At 29.4% G+C, this 21,631-nt stretch overlaps 1 protein-coding gene across 1 annotated transcript in view; it reads left to right on the top strand.

Annotated features, from left to right (window-relative positions):
* The window catches only part of LOC129981429 (homeobox protein B-H1-like), a 47,422-nt gene extending 27,267 nt beyond the window's left edge, over positions 1-20,155 (top strand). The window contains exons 2-3 of the mRNA XM_056092269.1: positions 14,748-14,982; positions 18,488-20,155. Coding sequence (XP_055948244.1) covers positions 14,748-14,982; positions 18,488-18,857 — 605 coding nt within the window. The 3' untranslated portion in view covers positions 18,858-20,155. The remainder of the gene's footprint in view (positions 1-14,747; positions 14,983-18,487) is intronic.
* Positions 20,156-21,631: the final 1,476 nt, after the last annotated feature.

The raw sequence follows: 21,631 nt of genomic DNA, 5'->3' as shown, positions 1-21,631 counted from the left end.
GAATAAAGGATTCGATAACGATTGCGATTATAAAACGTGATATCATTGGATTAACTGGATGAGAGTTTGTTTTTGAACTTCTAAGACGGAAATCGGAACTCGGTAAAACGATGATAAATCGGTCGGATCCATTATAAGAGTAAAGGTTGTTTTGATTGCGTTCATCTTTGAATAATTTGGCAAATGCAAAAAACATGATCTGAAATTAAAATAACTAATTACTTTATAGAATGTTTGAAAGATATGCTTTAACATGTGAGTGTGTGTCACCCATATTTCAGTGACAGCAAAAGTTCTCATTCAATGTAGAATTTGATGCCAGCAGAAAACTTCTACGATTAGCTTATATATCCTTGTTTTATCCCGTTGTTAATCTTGTGAATCACCTGTGATTCACACTCATTTAATTAGATATTCTCTTCTACGATTAAGAGATAAAGTAAGCATTTTAATAGATAGTTGTCCGAATCACAGACAGGATTCATGTCATGCTTCATTCATTATTTAGAGAGCGTGTTAATATGTTCGATGCCACGATTCAAATTCGGAATCGAAACATCTATCGAATTAGATGACTTTTTTGCTATTTCTTAACTGTTACGAAGGTTATCATCTAATTAGAAAGTAAATGCGAATCGGCTAAAAGGACAACCAACGCGTTAAAGAAATTATTACGAAAGATCTTGGACAGTATAACAAGACTGAAAACTAAAATTTTTTGTATAAATATACAATATATATTGCAAATTTTATTAAATTTAAAGCTTTTTTGTAATCATACAAATATATTTTCTTTTCAATAGTGAAATAATGGCAAATGTGTAGTTTAAAAAAGTAGAATATATTTATTTAGCTCTCCATTTTTTTTTTCTTTTACAAGATTTTAATATGTGCATTTAATTATTTTTAACTAATTATTTGTTGGTTTAAATTAATGATATATGTTCTAATAATAATGTCTAGTCAATTAAAAACTGCATTATAATCAACACTTTGCACTCCGAAAAGTTATTCGATGTCCAATTCACCTAATACAAGAATTGTTTATTGCTCCGAAAAACAAATTAAAAATTTATATATATCAGGAAAATTCAACTTATATATATTCTTGCATTCTGTAGGTATTTTTAACAATAAATAAATTTAAAAAAAAAAAAAAAAAAAAAAAAAACACCGTCAAACCGATACTCCATTTTGAACGGTGCGCTGAGAAGAGACATCCGAATGCAAAAAGTTAGACTTCATTTTTTTTGTTGTTGTTGTTAATGCTGTAATTTAATTTACTAATGAAAGGCGAGAAAAAAAAAAGCTAGCAAAAACAATAATTTGCTTAAAGATTTGATTATGTTTTCATATTTTTTCATTTTTGTGCTTAGTACTTCTTTTATAGGGGGAATTTCCTTTTTAAACCAATCAGACTTAAGCCAAAAAAAAAAAAAAAAAAAAACGGTTCATTTACTTCAATTTATAATATTATTAAAAATATTCCATTTATGGATATTTGCAATAAAGAAAAACTCAGTGAAAAAGTTCATTTGAATATAGTAATAAAAATAGATACATTTTTTAAGTAGAAAAATAAAGGAATTACAACGTTAAAATACATCTCCAGCCCAGGAAATCTGATGTGCGCATGACCAACAAAGATAACGAATTCTATGACGTGCTGACTCCCGGATTTATGATACATTTATTTATATTAGAAGGTCCATGTGTAACACAGATATATGATGTTTGCACACGAATCGCCATCGAAAAGTCAAGCACGAAGTTGACGCTTTTCGAAGCATCGCCACGTGTCCCCATTGTGTTGGGGCTTGCCAGGGCCCAACCTCTCTTTATTTGTACACGCGACCACAACATTCGCATGTGCACCCCCATGAAAAAAGGGCACATGCTCTGCTCATTATATCCGTGTTGGACGCCACGTGCGACAGTTGTCATGGTAACACGCGATCCCACAGCGTTTTCTAAACACATACTTGTCATAAGTGGTATGTTTCTACAATTATAGTGTGTGATTGTCGATAGAGTAAAGATTTGGTTACTGCGCATGTCTGTTTAAAAGAGTTGAGAACTTAAATTCAACACTAAAGTTTGTTGCACTACTTCTATAATTTCAAACAAAGTGTGTAAAAATTGTAGAATCATTAAAATTGTAGAGTAATGCATGCCAATAAATAAATCTATAATAGATAAGTACATTTTATTTTTGTTCTATTTGTTTCTTGAATATAAAATACGAGATGGAAATCATGGAATATGTTTCAACTTTTTACTCATATAGGGAGAGAAAATTGGGTCCGTATATATGTTTATCTTTTGTGTTGAATTGCATTTATAAATTTCTTCAGAAATTGAAAAAATGAATAAAAATTCAAAAAATGGAAAAATCTGAATGTTTTGTTAAACTTTACTGTGGTATTAATTTTATTATATGCGAATTCACCGAATCGAAAATTTTAAAAAAAGATGTAATGCTGTCGGAAATAGGAAAAAATGGGTGTAAATTCATAATTCATTAATTCAGATAGCAATTTTCAAAATTTCATTATTATTACCAACACTGCAATCGTAATTATAATCTGTCAAGACAAAAATCCACACATACAGTGGAGTAGAATTTTAATTAACTACGGCTAATTTAATTTTTGGGTTATAGAATATAGAATTTTTTTTTGGTTTTTTTTTCCCGATAAATATTTTTATTACTATAAAAATAGAAGAAAGTATTTTGAAAAAACTGTATGGAAAAAATTTATTGATTTTTCTCGCGAGGAAATAAAAATTATCTTTACAAATTTTAAGAAAATTTAGGAGCCCAGAAAAGCAATTAAATAAAAGTTCATTAAATACAGAGACTCAATTAATTTGCTTCAAGAAATAATAATGATAATAATAATAATAATTGCATAAATCTATTTTTTCTCAAAAATTGATTGCCTCTTTTTTACAACTCAGTAAGTATTCATTTTAATTATCATAAAAAAGAAACATCACTGAAATCTGAAAAGGAACTGAATTTCAGATACCAAAGAGTTAAATGAACAATTCTTTTTGTATTCTTTAGTACTATTAAAAAAAAATGAAAAAAACCTCTACATATCAATTTTCCTCTAGTCTTATTAGTTTCCATCTTTGAATGTTCCGATTGTAATTGCGAATATAATTTGCCTCTCTGATTTGAAAATGTTCATTATAAAGAAGAAAAAAGTTTTATATCTATAATAGAATATTATTCTTAAATAATAAAATTTCTGAATATAATTTAATATTTTTTTATGAAAAATTCAATTTGTACTAAGTTTAAGTAGATCTCATAGATAAAATATTATATTGCGACTAATAAAAAGTTAACAACCAGTCGCAAAATACGTGCGAATAAAGACAGAAATTCAACAAATGAAATCCATAGAATTGAGCCATTCGACCAGCTTTTACTGTCCCCTCCATTCGTCAACAATCCGGTCATTACAAGCAAGGCGCGTGTCATTAGCGTCCCAACAATTCTCTGAATCACCAATTGATTCGCGTGAATTATTCACTGTTTCATTATGATCTACACAAACAGATACATGCCGACTGGAGGTTTATTCGAAAAATCCGGCGCGCGATGACGGCTGTAAGGGGGGTTATTGGGTGCTAATTGGGTGTTGTGTGACGGACCCGGACTTGCTGGGATGGACGGACAATGGACCGCCGGATGTGATAACTGGGCAATGGCAAACATTCGTCGTTCAGCAATTAAATGTAACGATTCGGCGAGAGTAAAGGGGGAATGGACATTAAGTTTCCAATTTCTCAATGACGGCTGTTGTTTCCAATGCCGCAAACCGCAGAAGCGTAACGGTCATTTGGATACATTTAGTCACTTTTTCTAAACCACATCTGTCAAAAAGGTAATTGCTCCACATTAATGATGTTTACGGCCACTCAATGCCGGATCTGTGAGTGAAACATAAAAACTTTGTTTGCTTGGGTGATTTCCGAATCGTTTGGGATTTCAGTATCCCAGATCTTAAAACCGTGCCGCCAAACAATTTATTTTCTAACACTTATGGAGCAATTTGAGTGCAATCTTGTTTACTTAGAAAAAAAAAATTGTAGTTTTTATTTCTTTTCAAATTTTAACTATGAAATAGGTAAACATTCTTTATCTAGGGAGACTTCTTCGCTTAACTCCTTGACTAACGAAATTTATTTAATTTCCTAATTAGAGGGCGCATACTAATTGACATTCATCATTACTTAAATTCCTATAAAAATGTAAAGGCATTTGAGACAATGAAGCTTTTTTAAATGATTTTTTCATTTAAAATCATTTATTAGTCTCACTAAATTGCAGATTTAAAATAAAAAAATTCAGTAATTCGATCTATGAGTCAGATTCGTCATTGTATGCTAAAGGGTTAATATTTAAATGCAATTTTTATTATAATGGCAAAATAAATTTTTATAAATCAATTTAAAAATTTACTTTGTTATATTACTATGTCTCAAATGCCTTTACATTTTAAATTCCTATAAAAATGTAAAGGCATTTGAGACAATGAAGCTTTTTTAAATGATTTTTTCATTTTAAATCATTTATTAGTCTCACTAAATTGCAGATTTAAAATAAAAAAATCAGTAATTCGATCTATGAGTCAGAGTCGTCATTGTATGCTAAAGGGTTAATATTTAAATGCAATTTTTATTATAATGGCAAAATAAATTTTTATAAATCAATTTAAAAATTTACTTTGTTATATTTTAATCTTAACTTATTATATTATATTAAATATATTTAATTCTTTGGACTTTTAAAAATATTTAATACTGAATTATTGATTGAATATAAATGCTTTTTCAGGATGTTTAAACTTTAAAAATACAACTATGTATTTTTATTTTCGAAGAATCCATCTGTAATTCTTATATAATATTAAAAAATTACTCAGTCTCTTATATATATATTTTTCGGAAAATTTATCTGTGAATTCTATATTTTGAAAGTTTTTATTTCATTTATTAAAATAATTGATAATTGTCCAAGAGATCCATTTACTTAACGTTCTAATTATATGGCATATTTGCAAAGAATCTGAAACCATTTTAAGATCATAATTCTAAACATTTCAAGAAATGTCAAAAAATTTTTTTAGTTTCAAGGTGCTATATGAATCGAAGCTACTTAACATTGTGATTTTTGAAATATCTATTCTCTCATTTAAATAAATATTACTATAATTTCTGAAGATTAATTCTTTTTGTATTTCCCATATGTCTTAAATGCTTTCACAAACAAATCTTTAAACAAAAATAAAATTTTTGATTTTGGACTGCATCGGAACAAATAGAAAATTTTACATTCGGTCTTGACTGCATGACCTTTATACAGTGGTTTATAAAATCGTAGTCCATCCAGCAATAGAATTTCAGATCAATGACTTTACTTAATTAAATCGTGCCTTTACTTAATTTGATTTTTTAAAAAAAATTTAAGTAAAGAGCATAATAGATTTTTGAACTTTTATCTTTATCGTCCCACCTTCTGTTTCCAGTCTGCCACTGACCCATGAGTATTAACTACTCCAATTAAATGGATCATTTTCTTTGCGCATTAGGCCTATCCTTTCGTCCAAAACCACTGGCCGAAGCACCCGGGTCCCTCTTACAAGCAACTAATTGTCCTCCGCTTAGTCATGCGCTGTGATCACTGTCCGATCTAAAGGTCCCATTACTTTCCATAACAATTAAGCTTGATAAATCTCAGTGGTCAGTGGACGAGAACAATGACCAGCCTTCACAACTGCGACTTCCTTTGCGATGGTAATCGATTCGACAAAGTGCGTTTAAGTAAGGCGATTAAATTGTAAGAGTCGCAGATGTTATCCACGAATGTGAACGAAGGCTTCTTATCTTGGAAATAGAGGGATAGTGCTGCTGATTTTTGCTTATATTTTAGCTTCTATAGTTGCTTCGAAATTGGATGTCCCGAAATGCTTCGTTTAAGAAATGTTTTCTTTGACTTAATTCAAGGATAATTTTTTTTATGTATTAAAGTAAGATGGTAGCTGCGTTTTTTTCATTAAAATAATACATATTTTTAAATGAATATGAATTTTTTTAAGGAATATGTTACAACTCTTAATTTCTATATACTTTTGAATTTATTTTACTATATAATTATTGTACAATAATATAATCTATAATTATCTATATTATAATATCTATATCTAAATAATATCTATATAATTATACTATTTTCTATATAATTATTAAATTTGTTTTACTTATTTGATTTTTTTAAAGAAATATTTAGTTACTTTCGCTATAAGGTATAGAATTTTGGACACTTTTTTCTAATTATTGAAAACTAGCCGTTTTTGGAGACCAGATGGTACACCGAGTTCAATGCTAGCTAAAGTTTTCAATTATATGTTTTATGTAACTTAAGTCTCTTAATCACTTTTTCCACAAAATATTTTTAAACTTCAAATTTTGATAGTTATATAATCCATGCTATTATAGAAACCTTTATATATAATATAGTACAGTAAATAGAAATCTCACAAATTATCTGGAAACTCCCATAAAATTTGAGCTTTAAAGCAAATTGGAAGCAATGACACATTAATACTTTTTTTTTTTTTTTTTGCTGAAATCAAACCTATTTATATTAAAATATATGGATACAGAAAACAGATCGTTCGACAAATCTTATGTGCATTATTGAATTTTCATAATTTATGCAATATTGCAAAGAATTATTCAATAAAAATTTCTTTGGTTTCAACATGAAAAATCAATTTTTAATTTTATTTTCAACTCATTTCTGTTTTGCAGCTACTCTGTTCTACTTTTAATTTTAATAATGCCATACTTTATTTTTGTAGAAAATCTATATTGTTGCTTTTAAATTTTCATTTGTTTTTAGGAATATAGAAAAAGATATACCAATAAAAAAAAATTGATAATTTTCATTTAACTTCTTTTTACTAAATAAAATTAAAATTAAATTATTTTTGGTTTTTCTGCTCACCACTTTTAACCTTCCGTTAATCGCGAAATCGTGTGTGAGTGTGTGTATACACACATGCAATCTGCATCTATTAATTATTATTTAAATCTTTAAAATTATAAAAAAAACTGTAAAAAAGAATAAACATTATCACATAATAGATTTTATATATTATTGGAAATGCAAGAATATATATCACTTGAAGATGATAATCACTAAATGGAGGTTATCTAAACACATTTATATAATTGTCAATTTATGGATTTTGTGTTCAATATTACCATCTGAACCAAATCAATAAAATTGAATCAACACCCATCCATTGCACAATAGAACAGTTGCAGATTGCATTTGTATTCTTTCTATATAAATAAAAATTTCAGAAATGATGAGTATCAAAATATTGAATTTAAATACAGTTCTCTATTGTTATCTGTTCGAAATCAAAATGTAGAGAAAAAATTGCTATGAACGATTTCATGGAAAAAAATGGGGCGGAAGGGGGGCTCGAAAAGACGCTCCACCAGTGAGACCGCTTCTCAACGCCCACTTAGTTGCAACTAGCTGTTATTTTCATTTCAAACTTTGCTGGATTTTTAGCTTAATTATTGGAATAAGCAAAACGGAATGACAAAATATCGGTTCGGCTCCTTAGTTCCGAAGTCAAAAGGAGGGAGGGCTATTTTTTTTCCTTCTTTGGGTTATGTGGGCCTGGTTGGGAAAGCAGAAAACGGAAATCGTTCCACCTGATTATGGTAATCGTTTTCTAAAGGGATTATCGATTGTTGAATCCTAATAACAGGTAACCAATATATATTTTTTAAAGCCGACAGCAACTTATTTAATGTTTTCATGGTCTCATAGACATGGGGCTTCTTTTTAACTTTAACAAAAAAATTATTATCCGTTTATCGGTGTTTTAATATCCTATCCTTGTTTAGGCTCTGCATCTCATAGATAGGGGTGCCAAGATACTCAGTTTTCTCCAATTCCAATCATTTGAATAAGTATTGCAAAAAGAAGAAAAAAAAGGGGGGAGGGCGAATGTTATTTAGCATGCACACAATCAATGAAATTCAGGCTTCATTATTGCTTTTAGTTCCCCCCCCCCTAATTTCACTTGTTTTAAGTTCGTAAAGATGGAATTGAAATGTTGAAATATTGTACACTTTCTAATTTTCGGTTACATAAGAGTATTTTAATATTTTTGGAACTTTAACAGTGAATCATTTATTTTAATTAAATTTTGATTTTTAACTAGTGGGGCCATCTGGTAGTGAATGAAAAATTTGTTTCAAGATTCCATAATGCTAATCATAATAATAAATTATAAATTAAAGGCTAAAAACAGAAAAACCAATTAAAATTAAAAAAATACTTCTTATGCTATTAATAAAAATGTATTTAAAAACTTCATTTATTAAGTTTATTTATGAATATTTCATCGGAAGGGGAAAGAAAGTACTGATTATAAGAAAGGTATCGAATAAAGTATCGTATATTTCAAAATTTCTTTAATTTTTGACAATTGTGACATAACCTTGAGAAATAAAACTGCTTTGAGGAATGATAATTAAAAAAAACTTTAAACTTCGAATCCGAGTATCAATCGGTAATTCTAAATTAAATCTTCAAAAATGTAGAAATTATATATAATCGATAAGAACCTCGAGTATTCAATGGATTCTTTAATAAATCAATAGAACTGCACATTCCCAAAACGAGGTGTCATCTAAATAGACAATCGAAAAAACAAAATTAGATTTTACCAAATTTTAAATATATTTAAAATCAAGATATTTAACTTTATTATTTTCGAAAAGAAGATGTAAATTTTCCAAGGGTGCCAATACTTGTTCTAAGCAATTCCGTACAATTCATATAAACTCTTACAATAGAAAGAATCTTAGCATATTTAGAACCACGATGGTTGGGAAACGCCCTACCAACAAGGCAGCATCCCAAAATACATTTAACTGTAATTTTCACCTCAAACCATCCCGCATGATCCGCGTACACAGAATAGGAGGAACAGAGATGGTGAGTCGGACTCTTTAATTCTCGATGCGGGGTCTGTTTTCATCCTTGAGTAGGCCGGGTGGTCACTAAACCAAGACACTTCGGAAACCGGCTGATTATGATAATTGTCCTTTCGTGGGGTTTACCGGCCGACCGGAAGCGTGGCACCGTGGGAAATGACCACGTCTGGCCACGCAGCGTCTTAAGTGGTTGCGTGCGGCGCTTATCTAGTCTTCAATTCTCACTTCCTTCCTGCAGTAGACATGCTGTTGCATTCGTGACCGTCTTGGGCAATGTCTTGCACCCCCACCTGTTGGGGACGGGGGTGGATATCGGTTTGGGATTCATATTGTTCGGTTACGGTTTTAGTTCATTTTTTTTTCTTCTGCCTAGAAATTGATCCAGTCGGAATTCAGTACGATAACAAAGCTTAGTTGAAAAAGTACTGCTTGAGTGGGTTAAAATTTTTGTCAAGAATCGCACATTCTTTTGTTATCATTATTTCGCATGTTGCGCCCTCTCCTAACTATTGAAGAGATAATGGATAGGCGGTTCGGAAGGTATATTCTCTGGATTTGGTTGAGTTTTTCTTTTCTTTTTTTTAAACCCATTCAATAAGAAATAAATATAAAAGAAAATTTATTCGGGGAAAGGTCTACTGAGTAATTTATAAATCAAGTTCGAAATCTACCTACTTTTTATCTCAATCATACCGAACTTTTATTGAAAACTGTAATTAAATAAGTGAAGATATGGGAATTTATTTTGAATTGGCAATAATTTCTTTTTTAATTTCATTTTATTAAAATAAGTTTAAAAATTTTTTGAAGTGCGTAGAAAAAAAATTGACTTGTTTCATTAAATAAATTTTTAAAAGATTTTCAAACATAGCAATTTTAATATGAAGGCATAAACAATGCATTAATATTAAAATTGGATATGGATTTTAAATCAAAAATAATTTTGTGAGATTTAAAATGTTTAATTTTGTTAAATGTGAAATAAGATATATTTCTCGTGTCTCTATCAATTGATGCTTCATGTTTAATTACAAAAAAAAATTAATTAATGTTAATAGTCTGTTAACATTTGTAATATGTTAGATAATTTAAGATTTACGAAGATAAATATTAGGCCTTTTTAAAATTAAAATATGAATTTTTATTATTTTTTTAACAGAACGATTAACATAATCAAAATTTTCTACGTAAAAATCAGAAAAGTTAAGAATATAAAATAAAAACTGATCTATGAATAGTTAAATTAATACTGTGGAAATATTTTTAAATTGTGAATATGCTTCAAATGCAGATTTTTGTTCAAAATCTGTTGTGTTCAAATTTTCTACTTTATTATTAATCTAACAAATAAACTTTAAAATCCATTTTTTAAAAGAAATAACTTTTTGTGCAATGGCAAACTTCTATTCGATTTATATAGATATGATAACAAAAGATGTTAAGACATAAACAATGCAAAGATGAAATGAGGAAATAAATCAAATTAACCTTCCTTGTAACAAAGTAACGTATTGAAAATCAGGAACAACAATATAAAATAAAAACATTGTTTATAATTTGACATTCGTGTTCTAATAATTTGAGAATGTCTTTCAGATGATGAAACTATTTATTTTAAATTCAAAGAAATGGGTCATAATCACCATTATAATAAACGAGATTTGTGAGATGCATCTAAGAACCAATCATAAACTATAATATTTTTTTTTCTCTTCTTCATAATGGAAATATGAAAAAAATCACATTTAAAAATATCTTTTTAATTTAAGATCTGAATTTTCTTTTTTGAGTACATTTGTGATCTGTTCATAATTTTGGGGAAAGAAACTTAAAAGTTAACTCACATTCAAAGAGAAAAATCTGTCACGATTTTTTCATAAAGAAATTTGAAAGCTATTTTTATGTTACAAGTGATACTGTAATATTATATTTACTTTTAGAAATATATTTGAAAGGATTCTATTGATAAAATATGATTTACTATGGACACTATTGCCTATTCATTGGATTTCAGTGTAAAGTTTTGTTATTGATGATGGCACATTTTTCACCAATGAATATCTGTATATTTTACTTATAATTTATACTTTTTATGGGTATTATGCGTTTGCTTTATTTTTATGGGTATATTATGGGTAGTTTTTTTGTTCTGGACAATTTTGAATGCATTTTAAATAGTTTTTTTTTAGTTATTTTATATCATTCATCCTATACAATTCTCTTGGGTAATCTTTTTTTTGTTAGTTAAAGGCACAAGTATTCTAATAATCTAAAAAAATCAGTTATTTTTTGAAGAGATCCTTTATAATAAAAACTCATATATTCATATAATGGCTTTAAATTAAACTTCTGATGTTTGTATTGTAAAAAAGTTCTCACTATGATCTTGGGTCTGAAAAGAGGGTGTACTATAACCAGTGGCATAGCGGAAATAAGTGGCATCTCTGTATATATATATATATATAATAATTTCTCTCTTAAAAAATAGGCGGCTTCTAGATTAAAGTTAACAATATGAATAAGAGATGGTGGTGTTAACTGTAACCCGCGATTAATCGAAGTTCATGGCCAGGAGAAATTTATTGTTAGTAACTCATGACATAGCGGTAATGGCATAATTTTTTCTTTAGTATGCAATCATATTGAGAACCTTTTTATTTACTATCAAATTTTTTAAAAAATACATTATCTACATTCTTTGATCTTTTGTTGCCTAAAATGAATACGATAAAGATAACTTATATCATTGTAAAAAGCTTTCAAGGATTTGTTAAAGTTTTTTACTGAATAAAAGAAAGCTAATGCCATTTGAAATGTGCAATAAAATATCAATGATATATATTGTGTTGCTTTAAAGAACAGTTATAAAATTGGTGATTATTTAATAAGCATATAATAAATTAATTATCTGCAAATTTTTTTATTCATTTTAGCGAGTAATTTTGTGTTAAAAATTAATAAATTATCTGACACTTTAAAATGATTTATATATTTTTTTATAAAATTAGATTAATTTTTAGATACATTTATTGATGAAATATTTAATGTTTAATATTGTAGATTAGTTAAAATTTAAACAAAAAAAATTAAATAACATTTACAAATTGGCAATATAAAAGATTTACAAAGTTAGACTGTCAAAACTTGAACTTAATCCTAAGTATTGTCGGAAGAATTAACATAATTCAAGTTCCAAAATTATAAGTTTCTAAAGTTTTATCTTAAGAAACCCATTGGTTGAAAATAGCATTTAGATGAGTACCAGATATATTTCTATAACAATGAAAAAAAATTTCGAGATGGTATTTTTTATTTAATAATAAATTTTGTTGCCCTATGAGACGGGGGTTTCAACTAAATAACACAGCAATATATAATTGAATTCTCTTTATAAATTTCTTATTATTGTGACTTATTGAGTGCAAGAATTTATATAATAGTCGCACTAAAAACCACATCGGAGGGAAAAAAAGAAAAGAAAAAAAAAATCCACATTTCACGAAACCACCCAAGAATATTCACGGGGTCGACCACAACCCCCATAACTGAACAAAAAACAAGAAGAGATTTCCTACCCCCCCCCCATGAAAATGGAAAAGAAAGACACTCCTAAAAAGGAAGATGCTACCTCACAAAAAGAACCGTAGGAACAAGTAATAGCCGTAGCATGCTAACTTCGCATCAAAGCAAAACCCTAGTACATTACCCCACTATAATAAGCCACAGACATCAGAAATGCCAGCAGGGGGTACGATATATTAAAAGCCCTACCCCCCTCTTTCATTCCTACGGGGAGGAATGGCATAAATGACAGAAAAGAGCAAAAAAGTCCGTAATTGAACACTGTCAGTTTGAAGAAGCGGCGAGTAAGGTATGTAATTTCCGACGGCGCCACGTTTCGTCGCCAGTAGCCGGCCTGTCACCGGCTCCTCTGTAATCACGCCCCCTCCCCCCGTCGCAAGCCTCTTTTGTCTCCGGCCAGGTAAACCGCTTCCATAGAGGGATGAGCAAAAAAAAAACTTGAATTGAATTCTAAAAAGGTTAATTCTTGGCGAAGTGTAGAATACAAGGCTCTTTTTTATTTTGCCATTTTTGTGCCATGACAAAAAAAAAAAAAAAAAAAAAAAAACACTTTACAAATTAGCTGCATGCCAGAATGAAGGTTGCAAAAATGTGTTAGATGGACATTTTCTCTCTATTTTTTTATATCATTATTATGCTTTTCAAGTGGGAACTTTGAAGTGATATACGATTTATACTGTTTGTATGAACAATCATAGTATTCACGCGACATAATTACGTATAACGTACAGGATTCAGTCCATTTCTTCCCTGTAAAATCATTACAAGTGCTCGACATATTTGATTTAACCCTTTAACTGCTATGGGGGCATGCATGCTTCCGAGAAAAATGATCAATGTTGCTTATGGGTGCATATGTGCGTCGGGCGCAAGCCATCAGTTGAATCCCCAACGATCATTACTGCTGATTGCACGCCGCTCAAGCAATGTGGTTCTACTTACAGCAGCAATCATTCAAAGGGTTATCGTCCACTTGCTATTAAAACTGAATAATTTCCCATTCTCCTACTCTTATAATATATCCATATTATTATGAATTTCTCGCTTTCAGAATAATTGTAACGAATGGTGATTTGATATTTAATAATTTATTCCATGAATGATATTAAAATATCACAAATAATTATAATTCATATTAGTAAAAGAAAACCATTCATTCAATTAGATCTGTTTTTACAAAATTAAATCGCATCTGATTTCTTGTCGGATATCGTTAATTTTGATTTATTGCATGATGGAAAATAATATTCATTAAAGAAAGAATGTTTTACTTCCTCTGTAACTCAGTATTCGCAAATAATCATTGCCTCGGATACGATTATTTGAAATATCACGCAAATTATGATAACATCAATATTAAATACTTCTTATTATTTTAATTTTTTGATCCTACAATTTTATGATCATGAAAAACAATATTTGATTGCCCCATTTTATGCAATTGCCCCAAATTAAATGACGCCTTTTATTTTGGGAATGGTTATTATATTGGTCTAATTTGGAGACCACAGAGTGCTTATGAGGTTTATGCATTCTACATCATTTTAAATCGAAGTATGGAGTTCTAAGTAAGGTTTAATATTAGATTTTAAGGCTTAAAAACATAATTTAAAGCAATATGACGCATGGGTAAATCAATTAATCGTTTATACTATCAAAGTATTGATAATTTAATTTCTATTAATTTTTTGGCTTAGTTTTTCTTCAAGATAAATGTAAGAATAAGAAAACATAAATATCTTGAGATTTTGTTTTTGTTTTTCCAGGTAATATATACAGTGAAAAATTTTATATATCCCACAGTGATATTGTCACTTTTTCTCCTGTGTTCATGTTTTACACATCTGTGAAGAAATTTTTAACCAAAATATGAAAGTTTAAATAATTAACACTTTATTTTGTCATTTTTTTTTTTTTGCCTGTTGGTTTTTGAAAGTTATTACAAAAGAAAAAAAGGATAGTTATATTATACGATGGAGACAATAGTTAGTTAAATATATTGATTTAAATTCATAAATAAATATGCCACATAATAAGAATTCTGACTGTCCTCCGATAAAGCACCCTTAATCCATGAGAATCATTTATTCAGCGCGTATGTAACAATATGTTCTTCCATGCAGACGATCACTCCGGTCAGGAGGTGTCCAACAGTCCCGACCACTCGAGCAGTCCGCCCTACAACCTGAAGGTGAAGAAGCAACGAAAGGCCCGCACCGCGTTCACTGACCACCAGCTCCAGACCCTGGAAAAGAGCTTCGAGCGACAGAAGTACCTGAGCGTGCAGGACAGGATGGAGCTGGCCGCCAAGCTCAACCTCACAGATACACAGGTCAAGACCTGGTACCAGAACAGAAGGTAAGCACTCCTTCGGTTATATTAGTCTTTCTATTAGTGTAATGCGTGGACAATGATTTAGCTATAGAGTGTTATAGAGAACTAGCTATAGAGAATAAAAGGTTTCTGATTCTACGTGTTACAGTTATACAGGCACATGGGCATTGCTTTTTTTTTTTTTTCTGAATCTCATTTTTAATTGATGGTTCCAATCCTAAACTTTTGTCGAGTGCGCCATTGCTTGTTAACACAATGCTCCATGATTTCTGCTGCAGAATTTGCAATTCGTCTTGACTATAGTCATTGTTATCTCAAGTTGGCAATGTATTGCTGACATTTACGGATGATCGCATCATCAGTGAAAACGTCTTATCTTTTTCTACACAAAACTATATATTTCTATATTTGAATAGCATATGGTGTCATCTAACTGGTTGTATGATACACCACGTACTGTTATTTGAGTTAATGATAAAGCAACTCAATATGATATTGAAGAAGTTGATGATAACCATTGATAATGTAGAAGATTGGTAGGAGTGAAGATAGAACCTGGGACCTTGTGGTTCGCAGTCCAGTAACATGACCACGATACAAAAGCAATTGCTCGTGTAGCGTAGCTGTTAATTGGCTTATAAGCTTTCACTACAATAATATAGACTTATCAGTGATCTCACATTAAGAAACAAATGATTCTGTAAAGGATGAATGGCAAACTTAATATGAAATGTTTCTTATGCATGTATTGATGCTTGAGCTACTTTTGACTATAGGAATTCATCTAATACAAGAGAAAATAACGCTATTTGTTATATGTGAATATTGTATTGAATTAAAAAGTAATTTTTATACAAAATCGCATAGTGTGTGTGGCAAAAGATGTACAGACTGCATATCCTTATTCTCATATGATTCTCTCCAGAAATTATGCTATCGAAATCTGACAATTCATAACATAAGATCAAATTTCATCTGTTTGCACGGTATAAAAAATAAATTTTATTCATGGTTAAAGGTATCCCGTTTTAAAAATTATCATCATAACAATGAATAAATTTGTATTTAATAACAGAATAATAATAATGTATAAAACTTTTAGAAGTTTTTTTTATCTGAAAAATACCTTTTTAATTCTTTTAATTAAACAGGCATTTCGTTGCTTTAATTAAAACTAATTAAGCATTAAGTAGAAAAAAATACAATCTATAAAGAAAACTGGTTTTTAAATAGATGAGATCTTTGGAAGAATATTGCTCTGCTTCTATGTATCTAAAGTATTATGTAATTTAAAATGCTGCTTTGAAGCTAAACTTAAATGCTCTTCAGATCATTTTTACAATCAAGTGTAATACAATAGATTTTATTTAAGCATTCAGATAGAATTATGCTGACCATATCCTACCACATGCTAAGATTTATTTTTTCCTCAGTAAATTATGACATTTCTTCACTATGCATGAAAACAAACCCAATGATCTTTATAAAGACGATTGTTATGACATTAGCAATCCCGTAAGAGATTGCTGTTCCTCAGGTTTACGAAGAATAACAATCAGCAAAAAAAAAAAAAAGTACTTTTGATAAACGACAATTTTCACAATAGTCTGCTCACAAAATATTGCAGTGTAGTTCTTTGGTAATTTCGATTGTACGAAACGTTTCTTCTGCTGTTGTGATCGAGGGTTTTTGAGTTTAAGACAAACGTTATTTATTCTTTTCATTCACAATACTTCTACAATAAGTGAAAATAATGCGATTTTGAGTGAGGATATAAAAAGAAAAATTCTGCGATGCCATACAATACCACCGTAGCGGAAATTTCAATTTTTTATAACAAATATCGTCAGCTATCTGTTGGAAGACAATAGAAGTCATAAAATCGTGAAAGACTAACTCGAAATTGATACTATCGAGCATTTTTTCGCGATGCTATCATGATGCCTACCCACTGTCTCCCACCTCCCACCTGTTACACAGAACAACTCTTTTGTTTTGGTTATGTCACCTAATACCATATTCATTCTCTTTTCTTTGATACCATTATGGATCTTTCTGGACAGGTTTTCTTATTAAATTCTTTCTCTGAGGCTGAGAACATAGAAATAGTTTAATGAAATGGTTTAACTGAAGCAATAATATGTATCCGCCCGAAATGTTTGACTGTAAATGTAGAGTTTTGCTTGGACAATGCCACTTTTTTTAAAGAGATTTTAAGTGCTTCTATCGTTTTAATATCACTGATTTATTTTACCCTTTAAATCCTTTTATTCACGGCTAACTTCTCTCGTATACCATTTTAGACAATGCATTATTTTAAAGTGACAATACATCATTTTAAAGCGTGTCCATTTCAATAATTAAAGAAATATTATATAGAGTTTCTAGAAATAGATTGATTTTTGCTGAAAAAAAACCCCCCTTCTTTTATGTTGTAAAGACTCGAAGAATTAAAATAAAGCAGGATACTCATAAGTTACATATCTAAGGCATTTTTCAAAGTGCAAGGAGATAATAATTAGGATAAACGCAAGTAATTCATCTCAATATTAAAAGAAAAAGAATAAAAGTAATTCATAAACACATATATTTGATACTTGTCAAAGAAAAAAAAAAGTATTTTCAGAATCTGGAAAACATTCTTTCCAGAAAAAGAATGATTTTCAGATTGCAAATATTTTGGTGGATCATAGTCAGTCAATATCGGTATATGTTATTAACTCGATAACTGTCACTTTGGGGAAAAAAAAGTTCCTTTGGAACACTGTTTTTTTTCTTGAAAAGAAGTGAAAGTTATAGCATAATTTCTGAAGAGAATTCTGTCCGTATATGAGAATAAGGATATGGTCAGTGCAACTTTTGCCACACGCACTATTTTGTATAACGATTTTGTATAAAAATTATCTTTTTAATTCAATGCAATATCCACATATAATAAATAGCATTATTTTTTCTAATGATGGACATAACAAATTCCGTTTCTATGCAACTTAATACACTAAATCCAGTACAATACCAATACAAGCAAAAACAGGTCAAATCTGAATGATAACTAAGAACAATAAAGTTAGGATCACAGGCACAAAATAGTTAGCCATAATCTTGGCCAGGATAGATGGCTGATGAAATAGTGCCAACTTAATATACTAAATCCTATATAATTACCATACAAACCAAATTAGGCTAAATCTTAGCGATAATTCATTCATAGGAATAATATAATTAGCAACAATCTTGACTTAGATTGATAGCTGATAAAATGGTGCAACCTAATATACTAAACCCGATATAATTACCATCCCAAACAAAATTATACCAAATCTTGGCGAAACTCACTCACAGAGATATATAAGAAATTTTGATGACTGAGGAAATGGAGCCAACAGTGAAGCTTGGGAATGATTTCGATCCAAGTATTCTACATCTCGTGCCATGCTAAGATCAAGCAAATATTATTGATATTTTCTTTCATTGCTGTGTTTTTAAATTGATCTTTTCATCTCATGAGATATCGTTTTTCTTTGTACAGGACCAAATGGAAACGGCAGACAGCTGTTGGCCTTGAACTCCTCGCTGAAGCTGGCAACTACGCCGCTGTACAGAGGATGCTTCAGACATCTCCTTACTGGATAAACCATTATGCTGCAAGTCTACCTTTCGGCAATATTCCAGGCATGGACTACTACCGTCAGGCAACAGCTGTAGCTCTCCAAAAACCTATGGCGTATAGAATGTACCCAACAGCACCAGCGGCTAGCCTAGGTTTGCCAGTCAACTTCAATTCCTCCGGTGTTCCTCCTCTCGCCGGGGGCAGTGCCACTTCCCCCAACTCACCAATGTCCACCTCCACTACATCGTCCATTCCTTCCTACTACAGCAGAGACCAACCTCCATGCTGAAAAAAGGAGGCAATTCCACATCTAGGAACTTTTAATCTAATTTATTCTTTGTGACCACGGCTGGCAGGTGGACTGGTGCCAGTTCTGAAGCTGGTTAGGTCTAGTTGCTGTTGTTGTTGTGGACAACAAATTCCGGGAAACCCTGTACGGAGTTGAACACTGTTTTCGGTTGTCCTGAACTTCAAGCATAATTTTTTTCCATTGATGAAGTACTTTTACATGGAGTGAGGTTGACACTAGAACATCTTCGAGCCTATTTATAGCCAAACGGCACAATGAAATGCATGTTGTCCAAAATTCTTAGAGCTGAAAATTTCATCATTTAAGTTTAATTAATTTTAATCAATTTTTATATAAATTTTTTTTGTCAATCTGTTTTTTAATAAGTTATTACATTTTTAATCATCAATTTCTCGTAACAAAATTATATAATTTTTTTATGTAATTTAAACCCTGATGTAGCTCTGATTATTTTTGGGGTGAACTTCATCTTAAAAATAGTACCTTCAAAGAGCTATGATATTCCCTATCTAAAAGAAAAAAAATTAAAGTAAAGGTGTTTTTTTTAAAAAATTATTAGGAATTAAATTCTATTTATGACAGTATTTGTATTTAAAAGTACAAAAGAGGTAATTGCTTTTCCCTTCAGATTTCAAGTCAAATTGTGATGGAAAATCACAAAAAAATATTTTAATAAATAAAATTCATTTTTATTCAGAATAAAATAATATGGAATGAAAAATGGATTTTGTTGCAAAATCATTTACAGGACATAGCCCATATTTTAAATGAATTGCATAGTAAAATCTCTTTCTGCATTAAATAAAATTCTAAGAAAAAAAATTTCAGAAAATAATGTTCATAGAAAATATTTGGAAAAACTTGGACAAATTCTGGATATCAGAATCATCTCAAAACAGAGAAAGAATATGAGAGTATTAGAAGATACTAGAATTTTCAATAAAAATTCCAAAATTGTAGAGTAAATTTAATATTTCTGATAGCTAATATGATAAAAAGTCGAAGAAGTAAATAATTTAAAAGCCATATTTTACTATAGTACTCAAAATATGTAATGAGTCCATTTTATTATTATGGCTTATTAATGCTTTCCTGACTAAATTATTAACCCTACATTGCACAATACGTATATTTGAATTGCTATTACTCTTGCATTTATCTATTCATTTTGAATAATTCAGTGATTGATGCAAAAAAGAAATCATATTTGCCCTATTCATTATTTTCTTTTATGAGAATTTATAAAGTTACGACGATTTAGAGAATTTACTACGTAAAAATTGTGCAGGGTTTTAAACGAGATTTTTTTACTCAATTTTGTCTGATAAAATATTAAGTTGAAATTTCAACAGGACAATTTCTTTGTATTTTATGAAATTAAAAAGAATTTGTTTAAAAACAATTTGTTTATCAAAAATTATTTTATTTAATTTTAAAACAAATTTTTGTTATTTCGGCATTGACATTTATATTGTTATTTTTTTCTGCAAAACAAACAATGGTTTTCTATGCCAACAAATAGTTTTATTAAAAAAAAAAGAAATTGCTTCGAAATTTTCTTTAATTTATTATCTGTTTTATAGTGATAATTATATTTCTTACTTTTGTTGATTTTATAAAATTTAATTTCATTTTAATCATAAATATCTTTTGATCATTTTCATTGTTTTCAAAATTTTAAATGTTGAATTAATAACTGCAAAAAAAAATCATTTGTGTACATAAAACATAATGTTAAAAGATGATCTATAAACTTTTTTTTATTTTAGTTGAAATCTTTAAATTTTAATATTGAATTTTAATTGAATAAATGTGTTTAAATGATTTATAGGATTGAAATTAGTAAATTTCTATACATAAACCTTTCTCGATATTTTTCGAGATAAAATGAAAACCATTGTTTTACTTTTTTGTTTACTATTATTTAACATGAGATATATTATCCTATTAACCTGGTATGGCGAATATTTCCTTGTGAAACCAAATGAAGAAAATTTAATTTTCTGATTAATAGGTTGATTTTATAATATGTCGTATGTTAAATATTATGATTTGTTGAAAATGAGAAAAACCGATTGTCAAATTATTTAATACAGATTGATAAAACGTTTTTAAAAATGTTCTACAAGTAATTTCCAAAATGTTAACACAATTTTCGAACTTGCATAATTTAGAAGGTAATAGTTATAATGTATGATTATTGAAGCGTATTATGGACGGATAAAATTTCAATCAATTTTTGTGTTATAAAAATTACTTTTAAGTTTCCAATCATAAAAATAATTGGCTTGGATGACCGATTATTTTTATTTTATAAATAAAATATGGAAAAAATTTTTTGTAATGCTGAGATGATTACTTTCGAAAAACAAAGTGTATTATCCCTCTTTCAGGTTCATGTTGAAACTATAAATTGATTTATCTTGTTAATTAAAGAGACGCTCTGAATACTTCGTAGCCAAGAAGTAGATTCTTGTATCAATAGTTACAGCAAAGACAAATGCAAACATATTTAAAAAGGCTCATAATTCTGAAATAAAATTGATTCATGGCAGAAAGTTGAAAAATTTAAGCGAATCTTAAAAAAAATACTAAGGGCCATTTATAATTTTAGATTCGTCAATGAACTGTCACCACCGCAAAATTTTTCATGCAAGTATTTTTTTTTTTTGAGAGGGTGGTGGTGGTGGTTAGCAGGATGACATCGTCATGTATAATGATAATGAAGCTACTGATGATGCTGTGTCCACGTT

Source organism: Argiope bruennichi, chromosome 8 (genome assembly GCF_947563725.1).
Source record: "Argiope bruennichi chromosome 8, qqArgBrue1.1, whole genome shotgun sequence".
Classification (NCBI taxonomy): domain Eukaryota; kingdom Metazoa; phylum Arthropoda; class Arachnida; order Araneae; family Araneidae; genus Argiope; species Argiope bruennichi.
Note: the sequence above shows the minus strand (reverse complement) of the source record. Positions and strands in the feature narration are given on the sequence as shown.